Source organism: Lissotriton vulgaris, chromosome 2_1 (genome assembly GCF_964263255.1).
Source record: "Lissotriton vulgaris chromosome 2_1, aLisVul1.2, whole genome shotgun sequence".
NCBI lineage: Eukaryota > Metazoa > Chordata > Amphibia > Caudata > Salamandridae > Lissotriton > Lissotriton vulgaris.
The window spans coordinates 2,012,941,210-2,012,957,387 of NC_141687.1; the positions used below are offsets into that span (position 1 = coordinate 2,012,941,210).

Below are 16,178 nucleotides of genomic sequence, written 5' to 3' on the forward strand. Positions count from 1 at the left end.
CATTATTTTGCTCACCATGCCAACCCAGTTTAGACCCGACCATATGCAATAGGTCTCGCATTTGTGAGAGTTTAAGCTATTGGCACTGTAAATAACAATCCTTTTTATTTAGGTTTTAAAAATCAACAAGTAAATAAAAGGCATTGTCATTCACAATGCCAATAGCTCAAACTCTAGTTAATGCGAGACCTATTGCATTGTAAATGCTTGTTATTGATTGTGATCTTATTGACCCGCTTGGCGATTGAAATAAGTGTGGCATATTCAACCATTTAGGTACAAATGTTGCATTGTGGATTACCCATGTGGTTGAAATGTTCAGATAGGAGTGCTGATAAGACTCAAAATGTACATCATTTTAGTTATAAAAGATTGTTTTCCACTACTCAATTGAAAATTTGGCAGGACTTCTACTGTTCTGATAAGGTGGAGCGCCACTGACGTTTTTGAACATGACTCGGCAAAACCTAATGTAAATCGCTGAATACAAAATACAAAAAATACAAAAACATTATTAGAAACATGAAATTAATCTGGAGTACTTTTAGAAATGTATCGTATTCCCTGACTGTAGAAAGTATGTTGATATGACTGTCTTATTTACGATTAGTGCAAATGACTGCCACTTTTGATTTTTATAATGTTAACTTATTATATTTATATACATAAAACACAAACTTGATTTAAATATTCAGAAGTTATTGAGCCTGCTCATTAAATGTTTAACATATAAAGTATATCTATTGCAGCCGTAAATACCACCATTCTGCAAAATAGTTAAACATGTTATTTACACCAAAGGATAATTTGAAAACCTTTCACAAGAACCACGCCTCTATCAATATAGGACCTGCTTATACATCGGATAAAGCTGACCTAAATGAAAGAAATTGTATCTAAATTGCAAATGCTACAGCTTGAAGTCCCCTTATTAATTTATACCTAATTGTTTTCACAGGTGATAATAAACAGCACCATTTCGCCTAATATGACGTTTACGAAAACCTCTCAAAAGTTTGGGCAATGGGCAGACAGCAGAGCAAACACTGTGTTTGGGCTGGGATTTGGAACCGAACAGCATCTATCCAAGGTAAGCAAACTTTATGCGAGATGTTTCCTGCTGTTCAGTAAAATAATTTGCTCAGTTTGTCAAATAAGGAGAGTAATCCTTTTTGATTGGTAAAGGGAGGAACTGCAGATATGCCATCCGAAGACTGAAAAATAACGTGCAAGTTTGTGAGTAAGATTTGGAAAAGCTTCAGTTATTGAACAAATACTAATGGTCAGAATGTATGACTTTTCTGCATGTACAAAGTCAAAGGTCAGAAGTCCAAAAGGAATAGATTCCGACAGCATACTGGCCTAGGTAGTGTAGCATATTGATGTTATGCGCTTTAGGATAATCCTAGTTCTGGGAAGACTCTGAAGAGGAAATGCGTAATATGCGAAGAAGTGTTAGGTTAATTGTGAAGTATGATGTAATGCGCAGTGTGTGAGTGTATGCTGAGGAATGAAGTAATGTTTTAGCAGCAGCTCCCATGTGGCATAATTCATCTGCATGTTCATGGGCTCGGGAAGATGCTACAAATGGCGACGATGAGTAGGGGATACGAGCCCAAAAGGACTAGATTGCTCTCTCTGAGAGTTTGCAACTTTATTGCAAACTGCGTTATCATGCCACCTTTGCCCAGAGTCTATGCAGAGCAGTCTGCAACCGGCACATGTGGAGTCATAGCCCTGTTCCAGTTTATACACTGCTGCAGAAATCGAAGACTAAACCGAGGAGCATATTTAAACGCCTGCCAAATCTGCTGACGAGGTGGTCAGTAGAGGAGACACTGTCCTGTGCACCAAATACAGAACAGTTATTCACACAAAACAAAAGAACTATGATATCCGCAAGGTACAGAAACAGAACTTACTACCACATGTGGTTGAAGCCTACGGTAACGCATGCTTTGAAGGAAACGTCTGCAAGCAGGAGTGGGTGCCAGCCTGCACTGTGATCGCATGTGCTGCATGTGGTAACACAATGTCATCAGAAGTGAGCGCAAAATACAATGCAGCTGTGTTCCTGATGCCACCACAGCCTTTTGTCACTTCTAAGAAGCAGATCATTGGGGCCAGGTTAGCCGCATGGATCGAAATAATCGATTACTTCATAGATTCACTAGATGAAGGTAAGAAGGCTATCAAATATTTAAAAAACCTTGCAGGTGATGGATTGGAATTAGTACTAAAGAAAATCTCAGACTGATGTAAAATCATACCAAAAGGTAAAAGAAGCATTGGAGGCCAAATTCAATCTAATGCCGAATGTCAACTATGAAAGGTATATCATCAACTAAGCATGACAACAGGTTGGTGAGTCAATTGATATGTTTGTTGAAAGACTTTATGTATGTACTAATTAAACATTGCAAGTTATGTGACTTCACCAACGAAGAAGCCCTGTTCCTCAGAGTCATTTATGGCTGCAGCTCAGAATTGTTTAGAAGAGGCATGTTGAGAGAGAGAGTCACACTCTGGCGAAATTGCTGATTGCTGTGAGAGCAGAAGAACCAGCAGACTGACCAGCTGCTGATATGGAAGCAAGAACAGCACACAAGGGATCGGCATTGACCATGAAAAGCAAGCACAAGCATGAACACAATGCATGTTAGTTGACGTCTCCAATGAAAGCAAAGCTATGCTTCTGATGTGGATTTTTGTTCCCCCATGAAGGTAAATGTCCAGCCATAGGACAAGTCTGCAAAGGTTGTGTGTCACAACCACAACTAAAGCGGTCTTGAACGATCCAGAAACATTCACACCACACCACACCCTTAAATTAAAAAAACACCAGCTAGAATAAGTGGAGACAGGCAAAAACAATTGCCGTCAAGCTCATCATATAAAGGTTCTTCAAAGTCTCAACAGAGTGTCAGCAAAAAAAAGATGGGTGTGCAAAAAAAGATGGGTGTGCACTGATGATATCTACCAAAGCAACAGCATGCACATATGGGGTTAATTGCCTATAAAAGTAAATGAAGACAGCTTATCAAATCATGCGACAAACTTCATTTGGACACTGTCCCAAAATCACATTGAAAGTAAACGTTCATCATAGACAGTGGTGCATTGATTAATATGCCAGTGGGAATGTTTAACAGCCTATCCCCTGTGCCTCGCTTCACTCGGTCAGGCCCGAAGGTATATACCTGGGCCACTTCTGAGCCTTTGCAAAGCCAAGAGTCATTCACAGCGACAATACAACACAATGCCTATTTTGAGGTATGAAGTGCTCATCTTATGTTGTGTTTCTGCCAACTGTTTTAAGTGTGTCTGCTTCATGCGTATTCAGAATGGGTTCAATTGCATTTTGTGTTTAGGTGTTGAGTGGCTTCCATCCAACTGCTACCCACTGTTGAAATAATAACCTAGATATGTGTATATATGTATACATGTATGGGTGTAATGTGTATGTATGTATGTAGGTGTGTGTGTGTGTGTGTATATATATATATATATATATATATATATTGCAACAAAACATCCCCATCAGGGGATGAACGAGTCGCACACAAACTTGCCTTTTTGATTTGTTGCAAGCAGAGACGGCATTTTTACCAACATGTTTCGTTTCTACATGAAACTTCTTCCAAGGTATGCCTCTTCAATTCCAACGTCAGGTTTGCCACAGGTGAGTTTATAATGTTTTTCACGCCTCCCTCCGGAGGTTCCGCCCAGTTTGGAATCTCTTCCTTTCCGAAGTGCCTGATGGGACCTATGGTTTCACCAGCGAATGTTCAAATTTTAAAAACCCTCCAGTGGGTATTATTTTTCTTCTGCTGTATATTATATATATATATGCATACACACTAAGCATGGGCTGAAAATTTGTTCCGCTCGCGGAATTTGCGGATTTTCCACGATTTCGCGATCCGCGAATCTCGCGAAATTGCAGTAAAATCCGCGAATCAGCGGGGACGAATTTTCAGCCAAGCACTTACAGGGTTACAGCAGCAAGTGCAAAAGTTGAAGCAAATTTTTTGTAACCTTTTACAAAAGGGTTACAAAGAAATTAACTTCATCTTGGGCACCTACAGCTGTAAGCCTGTAAGTGCATCCTGGCGCCTCGTTGCCTACTTGCAACTATTCTCTGACCCTGCTCTGACCCTTGAAGCAGGGTCAGAGAATAGTTACAAGTAGGCAATGAGGCGCCTGTCACGAAAATTAAACCTCAACAGGAAGCACTGACAGATATAAAAACAAGCATTTGCAATAGATCTCGCATTAGGAAAGATTGAGCTATTGGTCTTGTAAATGACAATTTTTTTTATTTATGTGTTGGTTTTCAAAATAGCTAAATTAATAGCTTTGTCATTTACAATGTCAATAGTTATAACTTTTGCAAATGTGACACCTATGGCATTTGTAATGCAACATGTTTTGTATTTACATGACTTAGATGTATTGATATTACAAATTACAATGGCTTTTAATTTTTTTCAAATAATTAATACTTAAATAAAGGTGATTTTAATTTATAATGGAAATAGCTTAAACTTTTGTAAATAACTTTTGTGAAGATTATGTTCAGTGTATTTATTGTGACGAAAATCCAAGAACAGAAGTGAAATATTAACATCTTTTTGTGACATTTGTAATAAAGCTTGAAACATTAAGAGAACCTATTTGAACCAGTTGAATGGTTGCGCAGATTGATGCTGGGGTGGCGCTGAGTGGTGCTGGGGTGGCGCTGAGTGGTGCTGGGGTGGCGCTGAGTGGTGCAGTAGTGGTGCAGTGGTGCAGTGGTGATGCTGGGGTGGTGCTGAGTGATGCTGGGGTGGTGCTGAGTGATGCTGGGGTGGTGCTGAGTGATGCTGGGGTGGTGCTGAGTGATGCTGGGGTGGTGCTGAGTGGTGCTGGGGTGGCGCTGAGTGGTTCTGTGGTGGCGCTGAGCGATGTGGTGATGCAGAGGGCAGAAGGGCACAAAAAACGAGTCTAACAGAGGGCAGAAGGGCACAAAAACAAGGGAAAAACGAGTCTAACAGGGGGCAGAATGAATCCCGCCCTGCGTGTATGTCTACGAAGATGCCACCTTTTTGTGCAATACCTCTACTCAACAGGAGTACTTTCTACTGTCTAATCAGTAAGTGCCCCCTCGTTGGCTAAATGTATAGGTGCAAATTTACAATAACTGGCGCATCCCCAGGGATGCGCCAGTTATTGTGCGCCGCAGCTCCGCCACCCATGGTGCACCGCATTTACAATGTGGCGCACCATGTGGCAAAAACGGCACCGATGCGTCACGCATATGTGCTGTAAAAGCAGCGTATTGCTGGAGCTGCGTCGGAAGCGCGACGCAGCTCCAGCAATGCTCTGGGGGGCCCTATCTCCCCAATGCTGCGTCAAGCCTTGCGCCTGCTTCAAGCAGGCACAGGGTTTTGACGCAGCATTGGCCTAAAAGTGACTTAGTGAAATCTTGTAGATTTCACTCAGCCACTTTTAGGAGGCGTTCCTGCGCAGGAACGCCCTCCCCTGCGCCGGAACGCCTCCTGATGGCGCAGGGCTTTACAACGTAACGCATCTCTCAGATGCGTCACGTTGTTAATATCCAGCACTATGGCACATCTTTTGTGCTGCAGCTGCGTCAAAAAAGTTTCAATGGTTTTGTATGAGTGAAATGTCCAGCTAACTATAACATGTGTGAAACATATGTTTTTTTCAGTGAATTTCTGAGGTTTTTTAAATGCTAATTCCGAACTATAACGTGACTGAAACCTATGGTTTTTTCCGTGAATTTCAAAGGTTTTGTAAATGATAATTTTTAAATGTATTTATTGTTATATATTTTATACTGATTTACTACATTGTTTTAATCTATTTATTTTTAGATATTTTATTTTTTAAATTACATTAAATATTTTTAATATACATTTTAAAAAATGTTTTTAAAAATATTGAAATTGTAATATATATTTTTTTATTTTATATATTTTTTAATTTATATATATTTTATATAGCAGGCAATGATATCCTATGGAAGGAAATTCAAGTTACTGGTAAGTACGGTTAAAATTACTTTTCAGGATCAGTACTGGGCTGAAAGATGCAGCACTGAGGTCTCTCCTGATAACAGGTGAGTAAATCGGAATTCGTATTTCAGGTGATTTTATAGAAATATTTTAAAATTCAAAAACTTCACACTGGTTTCACTTGGAAATTCTTCTATGTTAGCCTATGGAAGGAAATTCATGTTACTGGTAAGTATGGTTAAAATTACTTTTGAGGATCAGTAGTGGGCTCAAAGATGCAGCACTGAGGTCTCTTCTGATAACAGGTGAGTAAATCGGAATTCGTAGTTCTGCTGATTTTATAAGAATATTTGAAAGTTCCAAAACTCCACACTTAGAGTGGTTTTACTTGGAAATTCTTCTATGTTACCCTATGGAAGGACATTCACTTAGCAGGTAAGTGGTGTTATCATTACTTTTTCTTACTCAGTGGTGGATCCTGGATCCAGCACTGGTGCATCTCGTGTAAACAGTTGAAAGAATGTGTTTAAGTGATACAGGCGATTTTTAAGGAATATTTTTAGTTTGTGAAAATAGACATTTGGAAACTTTTCCGGTGAAAACCAAACAATGGATTCCTATGGAAGGAAATGCAAGTTTGTAGTAATGGAGGTCCACTCAAGAAGGTAGTATTTTAAGATGTTTTATTTCATGAAGATAACATGTAGTAAGGTACAGGACATCATGTAGTTATGTGGTAGATCAAAGCCCCACCAGGAGCTGCCTGTCAGCTGCTTAGCCCATGACCAACTGTCACTCCACTTCCCACAGTCCCAACATTCCGAAGCATCATCAGACTCCAACATTCCAATGAGTCAGAGCACAGACACTGGCTGAGCAGGGAAGGTAAAACACCTTACAATAAATATGCAGGATACTATATATATCCCCTTTCCTTCAAACGGAAGAACAATTTAAAATACGATGAAGAGAGAGTGAACAAAGAACAGATGGCAAGAAAGGAACAACAGAGTGACAAAGAGAACGTCGAGGGAAAGTGAGAAAAAGGCAAAGTGAAAAATCAGGAAGGAGAATACGAAAAAGGAGCAAAGAGCAAGAATATACAAGTGGGAATGACCCAAACACTTTGACAATGAAACGAATACAGAATTCGGAGTACAGAAAAGGAGAGAGGGCAGAGAAAGGCGAAAGAAGCAGAGAGTGAATAAGAACGAAAAGAAAATATGCATACTCACCAACAAAAGGTAAGAAGGAGAAGGAAGCAGAGGAGAAAGAGAAGTAGACAACCAGAGAACAGAGAGACATGGACGCACCAAGGACTAACCCCCGAACTCACCCACTGGCCAGGCAGGTAGGAAGGAAGGGAAGGAAGAGCAAGGTACAACACAAACCGGACACCAGCCTACACACAGATGCAAAGAAGATGGATGAATGATCTCCTCCGGAAAAAGGAAGAGAGAGAAAATACAAACGAGGGAAGATGAAGAAGGAACAACAGGAGGGAAGGCTGAAGACCAAGCAAGATGAATGGCAATGTGAGTCCAGAGACCAAGGATGAAAATAGGTAAGACATCACGAGGAAGAACTGGACATAATGGAAACAGAGAAGAAAAGAAGTGCAATAGAACAACTGATCCTCTTCTGGTTTCCCAAAAAAACAATTCAATCAATAATGAGATTAACATTGCGTTGAGAATATAGCTATAAAACTCAATGTAGAAAGACAAATACAGCCAATGGGACTAAGACCCATGACCGTCCTCTACTCCTATGCAAGAGTGTGAGGAGCACTGTGAATGGGACTGTATCCCCATATGACGCCCTATGTAGGGAGACTGTGTAAATGGGTAGAAAACCCATACAATTGTGCTCTGTGTAAGGGTAATATGTAAATGTAAAATGGGACTGTGACCCATAAGACGCCCTTTGTGAGGGTGACAATGTAAAAGTCAATGGGACTGTAACCCATACTACGGTGCCCTTTGTAAGGGTGGAAACCGTGAGTGGCCTATGTAGGCAAATGTATGTGGGAAAATAGGGCCTTGTCATCCCTTTCCCTGTAAAGTAGCATATGAGGAATAACCAATACTAACTACACACTGTAACCAAGAATGTGTATGGCAATGTAATGAGTAAACGGGGATGTGACCCAAAGAGTAAAGTAAGAAAATTAGTGAGACACCCATTGTACATCTCCTTAATAAGGAAGTGGAAAATGTACATTTTAAAATGAAACGTGAACTCCTGAAGGGGAGTGCCAACAGTCTTAGATGAGACTAGAAAAACCTACCAATAAACTCCCTGAATGATATAAGTGAATAAAGACAGCTCCTGTAATATAATGCACAAAATGCCACACATTCAAAATGGATAATTTACAACACAAAAAAACCTTTCACTTTTTGACTTAGAGTAAAGAGCGCGTGTGTCGCCATGTCCAGTGTAACACGCAGGAGTGGGCAAGCTGAAAATCTTAGCAGAAATGGCAACCATCTGACAATGTATTGAAACACTTTAAAGCACAGATGGCTGAAAACATGCATAAAATCAGGGGACTAGCTAACACATTAAAAAAATGTTGCTGGAGAACTTAGTTAGCCTGATGTGAAAGAAAAATGGGCACACTGAGGGTACATGCGTAGGCTCGTAGTAGAAAGTTCCCAGCTCCTCCCACCTCTTGGAAACGGTGGCGGTGGACATAGGCAGGTTGCTGCCAATGTAGAACCGGCTGTTTGAGTCAACAGATAGTTAAAGCACATATCGTCTTCTTCGTTGGTATTCCGCCGATTATGCGGTCTGCTGCTCATAAATATTGGCAAAGGAATACCCAATACGGACGGAAAACACAAAAAAAACATGGAAGCGTGAACGCCGGAAGGCTTGCAGCGCACACATGCACCAAATAGAGACAATTAGCTACGATTGACAAGGAAGGTTCCAACGTCACAGATAATCTGAGGAGCAGCGCGCGACTCCAATTGTGAGGTAAGGTGCAAGCAATTGCCTCATAATTTTGAATTTTAGCACAACTGACAAACAGGAACATTGAATAACGTTCCAGTTGGGGGAAAATGATACAGTGAAAATTTTGAATGAAAAATCATTGATGTCCCCCAAAAACCATTGCCATCACAGTGCTTGCGCTGCACTGGATATATATTTCAAACTCCAAGTAGCACATAGTCCAAAGCAATGGGCACTGCACCTTGTATTGACATTGGCCCACTTGGGATTTTACTTTTTACTTCTTTCCAGCAACAGCACCCACAAGGGTCTGATTTTTAGTTCAGACTGCTAATACCATAGTACTTTGCAGTATACGCTCAAGGTGACATGAGATCCTGCTGTATGGGGCGGGACTCTGTTTTGAATAAAAAGAGGTGTTCTGAACTATGTTGCTGTTTGGGAGTTTGTGAGGGGCTTAAGATGAAGGATTAATGGATTAATTTTGCGAATCAGGAGCACAAGCCAACTGCTGACCTCACTGTACGGGGATTGTTACCGTGGGGGTATTCTCACTAAAGACCACTTTAGATGGTTGAAAAAACATTATATATATATTCTCTCGTACACTATACCAGATACCGGAATGAGCATACCAATTAGAAAATTTATCACCTGCAGCACACAATACGCTGTTTACTGTTTGCACTGCCCGTGTGGCCTCCGCTACATAGGCAGCACCATCAAAGAACTGAAGCTAAGGGTTATGGAGCACTTGAGAGCCATCGACAAGGCAGACCCTAGCTACCCAGTGGCCCGCCACTTCGCGGAGGTCCATGGACGAGACCGGAAATTATTACAATATTTCGGTCTTGACACCATACCACCCAATGTGAGGGGCGGAGATCGCCTCAGACGACTCCGTAGACTTGAATCGAGGTTCATAATAGACCTCTCTACGAAGTACCCCAGGGGCTTGAACGCGGGGGAGGAGATGGCTTTTCACCTGGGTAAATAAAATAGGAATACATAGTACCGTTAAGGCCATGTAGCGTCCATATTACTTCCCTATCTGTAAGAATCAACAGGGAAGTACAGTAGTAAGAACTTTGGATGACTAGATAGCCTATAATTGACTTCTAAATATAGCTGTAATGTGATGTAGAATCCGATGTTCACTGGAGTGGCTGTCTGCTCGTTTTGTGAAGGTAATCATAACTGTTTACTGAGCACATACCTTTTGTGTACCATTGTCGCCTAATTGGCAGAACACTCACTAGATCGAATCATAATTTTATGTTGAATGGATGATCATTTTCCTAGGGCTTTTCCCTTACCTAGAACCTTTATATGTCTTAGCACTTAATAACGCTGTGTTCTAAGGAAGTGGAAGGAAATGCAAGTTTGTAGTAATGGAGGTCCACTCAAGAAGGTAGTATTTTAAGATGTTTTATTTCATGAAGATAACATGTAGTAAGGTACAGGACATCATGTAGTTATGTGGTAGATCAAAGCCCCGCCAGGAGCTGCCTGTCAGCTGCTTACTTACATAATCATGGTGATGAACTGAGTTTCAAACAATGTGAGTTGTACTGCTTTGCGACTTATACGGTAACAACAGATGTTGAATGTCTGCAGACATTGGTGGACCATTATATGATTCATTAGATAGAGGACCCTAGCCGATCCACGGCTTTATTTTTGTTGTTTACATCAGAAACATATAATCTATTGTTTATACTCACTACTTGTATGGATTTGCCCATCTATGGGCTTTATTGTACAATCTGTGATAAGTCTTAGGTTGCACATTCCACATTCCAAGATGGCGCCCATAGCGTCTATAGTGGGGTTGTCCTCTATCTATCTCTATGTATAGAGTAAGAAAGTGAAAATGGTGTATTTAATCCATCTAAAAGTGAAAATCACTGTTACCACACTGACGAAGGCAACACGCCGAAATGCGTCTGTGGAGAGTGCCTGCATGAAATAAACCTGCACGTTTGAAAGTACCTCTCGAGTGCTGTTGTCTTCTTTTGAAACAAAGAGGAATTGGAGTGTTATATATATATATATATATATATATATATATACACACACGCATAGATGCATGAATGGGTGACTCACTATTTGTATGTGTTTTGAAGACCGCATGTGTGCAGGACTGTATGGGGGGGATGAGTGTGTGTATGGGTGTGTTAGTGAGTGAATGACTGTCTCAATAGTATCTTTATGAGTAACTACATATGTTTTAAATTAGTATATGGGAGTTTTGATGTATATAAGTGAGTATATATGAGAGCAAGAGATTGTAAGAGTTCCTGTATAAATAAGTATGTGTTTCTATACATGATTGTTTAAGAGATTAAGTATGTGTACGATTCTGTAGAAGTAAGCGTAGTGGTGGGTGTATAGCTGTATATGCAAGTAAATGGATGTAACTCTATAGATGAATGTCGTGTGTAATAAGATGTATAAGTACATATGATGAGTTAGTACATGTATGAGTACCTATATAGAACTGTTGGTGAATGAGTGGATGTGTATGCAGATTTTGGAATTACTGAATAGGTTGTTCTAACTGGTATTGGAATCTCCATTTTTTTGAAAATTTTAGTTTCTTTTTTTGAATGTGTGTATCAAGGGTTATATTACGCTGAGAGGAGGTCTGCCACTCTTTCACAAGGACGATGTATTCAGAGATGTCATTTGAGATCTCATCAGTGATGTCCTGAGTGATGTCACTGAACATGTCATGAGTGATGTAATATGTGACGTCATCAGCAGTGCAATGCGGGCGCGCGCGCGAGTTATAGTTAGCTGAACTAACTATAACGGTGGAATTTCAATGGTTTTATGAGTGAAACATCCAGCTAACTATGACATGTGTGAAACCTATCGTTTTTTCAGTGAATTTCTAAGGGTTTTTAAATGTTAATTCCGAACTATAACGAGGCTAAAACCTACGTTTTTTTTAGTGTGTGTGTGTGTGTGTGTGTGTATATATGTATATGTATATACATATATATATATATATATATATATATATATATATATATATATATATATATATTACCTACTGGCGGTCGCCAGTAGGTAGTTATAGTTAGGATTTTTTTCAATGTTAAATCTCAAAATTCTATTTGGAATAACTTTGGCACCGGTTGACGAATCTGCCTGAAAATTTCCTGAAAATGGCCTCGTCGAGCTCCGGTCCTTCCTTGAAAGTTTGGGGGGGATACGTCAAGCGGGGGCCGAGATAAAAGGGGGGTCCCAAAACGCGTTTTCCCCATGTAAATTTCCATAGGGCGGTCGATTTCACTTTTAGCCCGAACGGCTGAATGGATTTCCAGCAAACTTGGCAAAATTGAAGGGACTGGTAGCCCGATGTGCCTTTGCTATGTCTCAAGATATGTGCTGCAGTGGATTTTGAGTAATTTAGGTAAAAAAAAATATATATATCTATAGGCGCTCTCCGGTGCGCGCACCGGAGTGCGCTCCAGGCGCGACACGCGACTTGGGCGCAGGAAGCTGATTGGCTCTTGGGTGTCTGTAAACATTCTAAACAGTCTGGAGCGGCCGCCATCTTGTGTCTCGGTAAAATCGAGACACAAGGGGTTTGAAAAAAAAAGGGGCAAATGACCATAAGGGGGAAGAGTAGACCCCCTCTGACCCCCTAGGTTTGATGTAGGGGCTAAAATAGGGTCCTGCGGGGCATTACATTTTTTATTTTTTTTTTCGTTTTGCGTGGGGGAAGCGCATGGTACGCGCACCGGCGAAGCACGGGGAAAATTCAGGACCATATTTATGAAGGCCTTGCGCTGCCAGTTTTGCGCCTCCTGTGCGTCAATTTTTGTGACGCACCAGCGGTGTAAAAAAATGCGCATTGTTACGCAATATTTAAAAAGTGACGCATCTATCTAGATGCGTCACTTTTTAAATATAGTGCAACGAGGCACATTTTTTTACACTGCTGGTGCGATGCGTCACTTTTCTGTGCGCACTCCCTATGACATTCCAGATGTGTCATATTTAATGTATGACGAATCATGTTGCTAGGAGTTACAGATACATCAGTATTTCTGACATATCTGTAAACATAAAAGTGACGCGAGGCAGGCGCAAGATTTTGACGCAACAGCATCCTAAAAGTGACGCAGAGAAATCTCATAGATTTCAGTACGTCGTTATTACCAAGCTTTTTGCGGGGGAATGCCCCCTCTGCATACATTATACCTGACGCAGATATAATGTGGCGCAGAGTTTTAAAAAGTGACCCATGTACCTAGATGCGTCACTTTTTAAAAATAGCGTCAGGTATAATGCATGCAGAGGGGGTGTTCTCCCGCAAAAAGCTTTGGAATAGCGACGCAGTGAAATCTTTGAGATTTCACTGCGTCACTTTTAGGATGCTGTTGCGTCAAAATCTTGCGCCTGCTTTACAGCAGGTGTTAGACTGATGCAAGACCTTTCACATGGTGCTTTTTCCATGTGAAAGGACACATTACTGGAGTTGCGTCACTTTTGTGACGCACTCCAGCAATGCGTTACTTGGAATGTCATAAGGAGTGCGCACAGAAAAGTGACGCATCGCACCAGTGGTGTAAAAAAATGTGCCTCGTTGCGTTATATTTAAAAAGTGACGTATCTAGGTAGATGGGTCACTTTTTAAAATCAAGCGCCACATTATATCTGCGTGAGGTATAATGCATGCAGAGGGGGTTTTCCCCCGCAAAAAGCTTTGTAATAGCGACGCAGTGAAATGTTTGAGATTTCACTGCGTCACTTTTAGGATGCTGTTGCGTCCTTTAAATATAGTGCAACGAGGCACATTTTATTACACTGCTGGTGTGATGCGTCACTTTTCTGTGCGCACTCCTTATGACATTCCAGATGTGTCATATTTAATGTATGACGAATCATGTTGCAAGGAGTTACAGATACGTCAGTATTTCTGACATATCTGTAAACCTGAAAGTGACGCGAGGCAGGCGCAAGATTTTGACGCAACAGCATCCTAAAAGTGACGCAGAGAAATCTCATAGATTTCAGTACGTCGTTATTACCAAGCTTTTTGCGAGGGATTGCCCCCTCTGCATACATTGTACCTGATGCAGATATAATGTGGCGCAGAGTTTTAAAAAGTGACCCATGTACCTAGATGCGTCACTTTTTAAAAGTAGCGTCAGGTATAATGCATGCAGAGGGGGTGTTCCCCTGCAAAAAGCTTGGTAATAATGACGCAGTGCGTCACTTTTAGGATGCTGTTGCGTCAAAATCTTGCGCCTGCTTCACAGCAAACCTTTCACATGGTGCTTTTTCCATGTGAAAGGACACATTACTGGAGTTGCGTCACTTTTGTGACGCACTCCAGCAATGCGTTACTTTTGTGTTTACAGATACGTCAGAAATACTGACATATCTGTAACTCCTTGCAAATTGATTAGTCATATATTAAATATGACATATCTGGAATGTCATAAGGAGTGCGTCCACAAAAGTGACGCATCGCTGTTTTCACGTAGCGATGCGTCACTTTTCAGAAATGAGGCCTCCAGTTTATTCACTGTGTCATAACTTTCTTTTCTAACACTCACCTTCTTTCATTCCTCCTACTTCACTTCCTTTCACCTCTCATACCTTTCTGTTCTTTCTTACTCATTCTCCTTTCAATTATCAATGCACTATATTTCACTTACTCTTCATTTTTTTAAGAATATAGCTCTTTGATGAGAATTGGAGGTAGTTCTGAAAAGAACTTTTGGTTTTCTTCTTTTAACTGAACAGGAACAAAAACAGGGAATGGAAACTGCTCAACAGGAGCAAAAAGAAAACAAAAAAATTAGGGGTGGGAAGGGCAGCGATGGTTCTCCAATGCTCGAACCATGAGCAGGACACTTTGCTCCCCATAGGTGAGGAGTTGATTGCAGTATCTGCATTTGACGACCCCATGGTTAAATGCAGGTTGTATGTTTGCCACCTGCTCCTGCGATTGCTCTCTCCCAGAAGAAGTTGCTCCTCCGGTTGATGTAGAGGCCCCATCTCTGGGAACCTCTTGTGCCAGAGCCCTGACACTTTCCCGGGCAAAATTCTGGGGGTGCCTCCTCTCCACATGGCGAATCATGGTAAAGTTGCCAAAAGAGTACTTTTTTTGGGGGTTACCCCGTGACAGGACCTGTTTGCAGATCCTGCACTCCACTTTTGGTGCATTCACCTTTTTCTGGTCTGCTGGAAACTTAAAAAATTTCCAGATGAAATGCTCTTTGACCTTCGGCTGAGGAGGCTCTTCATCAATGAATTCAGGCTCATCTTCACTGCTGGATGGTCTGGCAGCCATGATTATCCAAGAAATATGCAAGAGCAAAAAGGCAGGTCTTTCAGTCACAAAAGTGAAAGAAGAAGTGAAGGAAATGGGTGGGGATTTCATTCATTGTAAAAAAAAACTGTTAGCAACCAATGAAAAGTGTTATTTTAGGGTCACATGACCCGACGCGTTTACGCTGCGCGCTCCGGAGCACTTCCGGTGCGTTTACGCAGCGCGATCGTAGGCGCTTCCGGGGCGCAAACGTGGCGCGATCGTAGGCGCTTTTGCGTGCGTTTACGCGCCGCGAACGTAGGCGCTTCCGAGGGCACTTACGTTGCGCGCCGAAGTGACGTCATCAAACTTTTACAGAAATGCATAATCATTTTCCTTATTAAAAAAAACTAATTTTATTTGTATGGTACGAAATGTTTTGCATTATTATTAACTTTTCATTCATATTTTTTTTCACGAATGACAGTAGCGCTCTGGGTGCGCTTTCAGATGAGCTCACGGAAAAGCTTACCGGAGAGCTTAGCTGAAAGCTTCCCGGAGCGCGCACCCAGAGCGCAAAAGAAAAAAATTATATAAAAAAAATGAATACTTTAAAAAAAACAGCATATTGTAAAAAAAAATAAAGGTTAGAAACTCGATATACAAAGGAATTAGCATTTAAAAAACCTATGAAATTCACTGAAAAAACCATAGGTTTCACACCAGTTATAGTTAGGAATTAGCATTTAAAAAACCTATTAAATTTACTGAAAAAACCATAGGTTTCACACCAGTTATAGTTAGCTGGAAATTTTACTGATATAAAACCATTGAAATTCCCACGTTATAGTTAGATGGACTCACTATAACTTGCGCGTGCAATGCACTGCTGATGACGTCACATATTACATCACTCATGA

At 40.9% G+C, this 16,178-nt stretch overlaps 1 protein-coding gene across 2 annotated transcripts in view; it reads left to right on the plus strand.

The window, feature by feature from the left end:
- The window catches only part of HOMER2 (homer scaffold protein 2), a 736,419-nt gene that overhangs the window by 298,286 nt on the left and 421,955 nt on the right, over nucleotides 1-16,178 (plus strand). For both annotated transcript variants that reach the window (XM_086958240.1, XM_086958239.1), the window contains exon 3: nucleotides 959-1,090. In XM_086958240.1, the coding sequence (XP_086814366.1) occupies nucleotides 959-1,090 (132 nt within the window). The remainder of the gene's footprint in view (nucleotides 1-958; nucleotides 1,091-16,178) is intronic.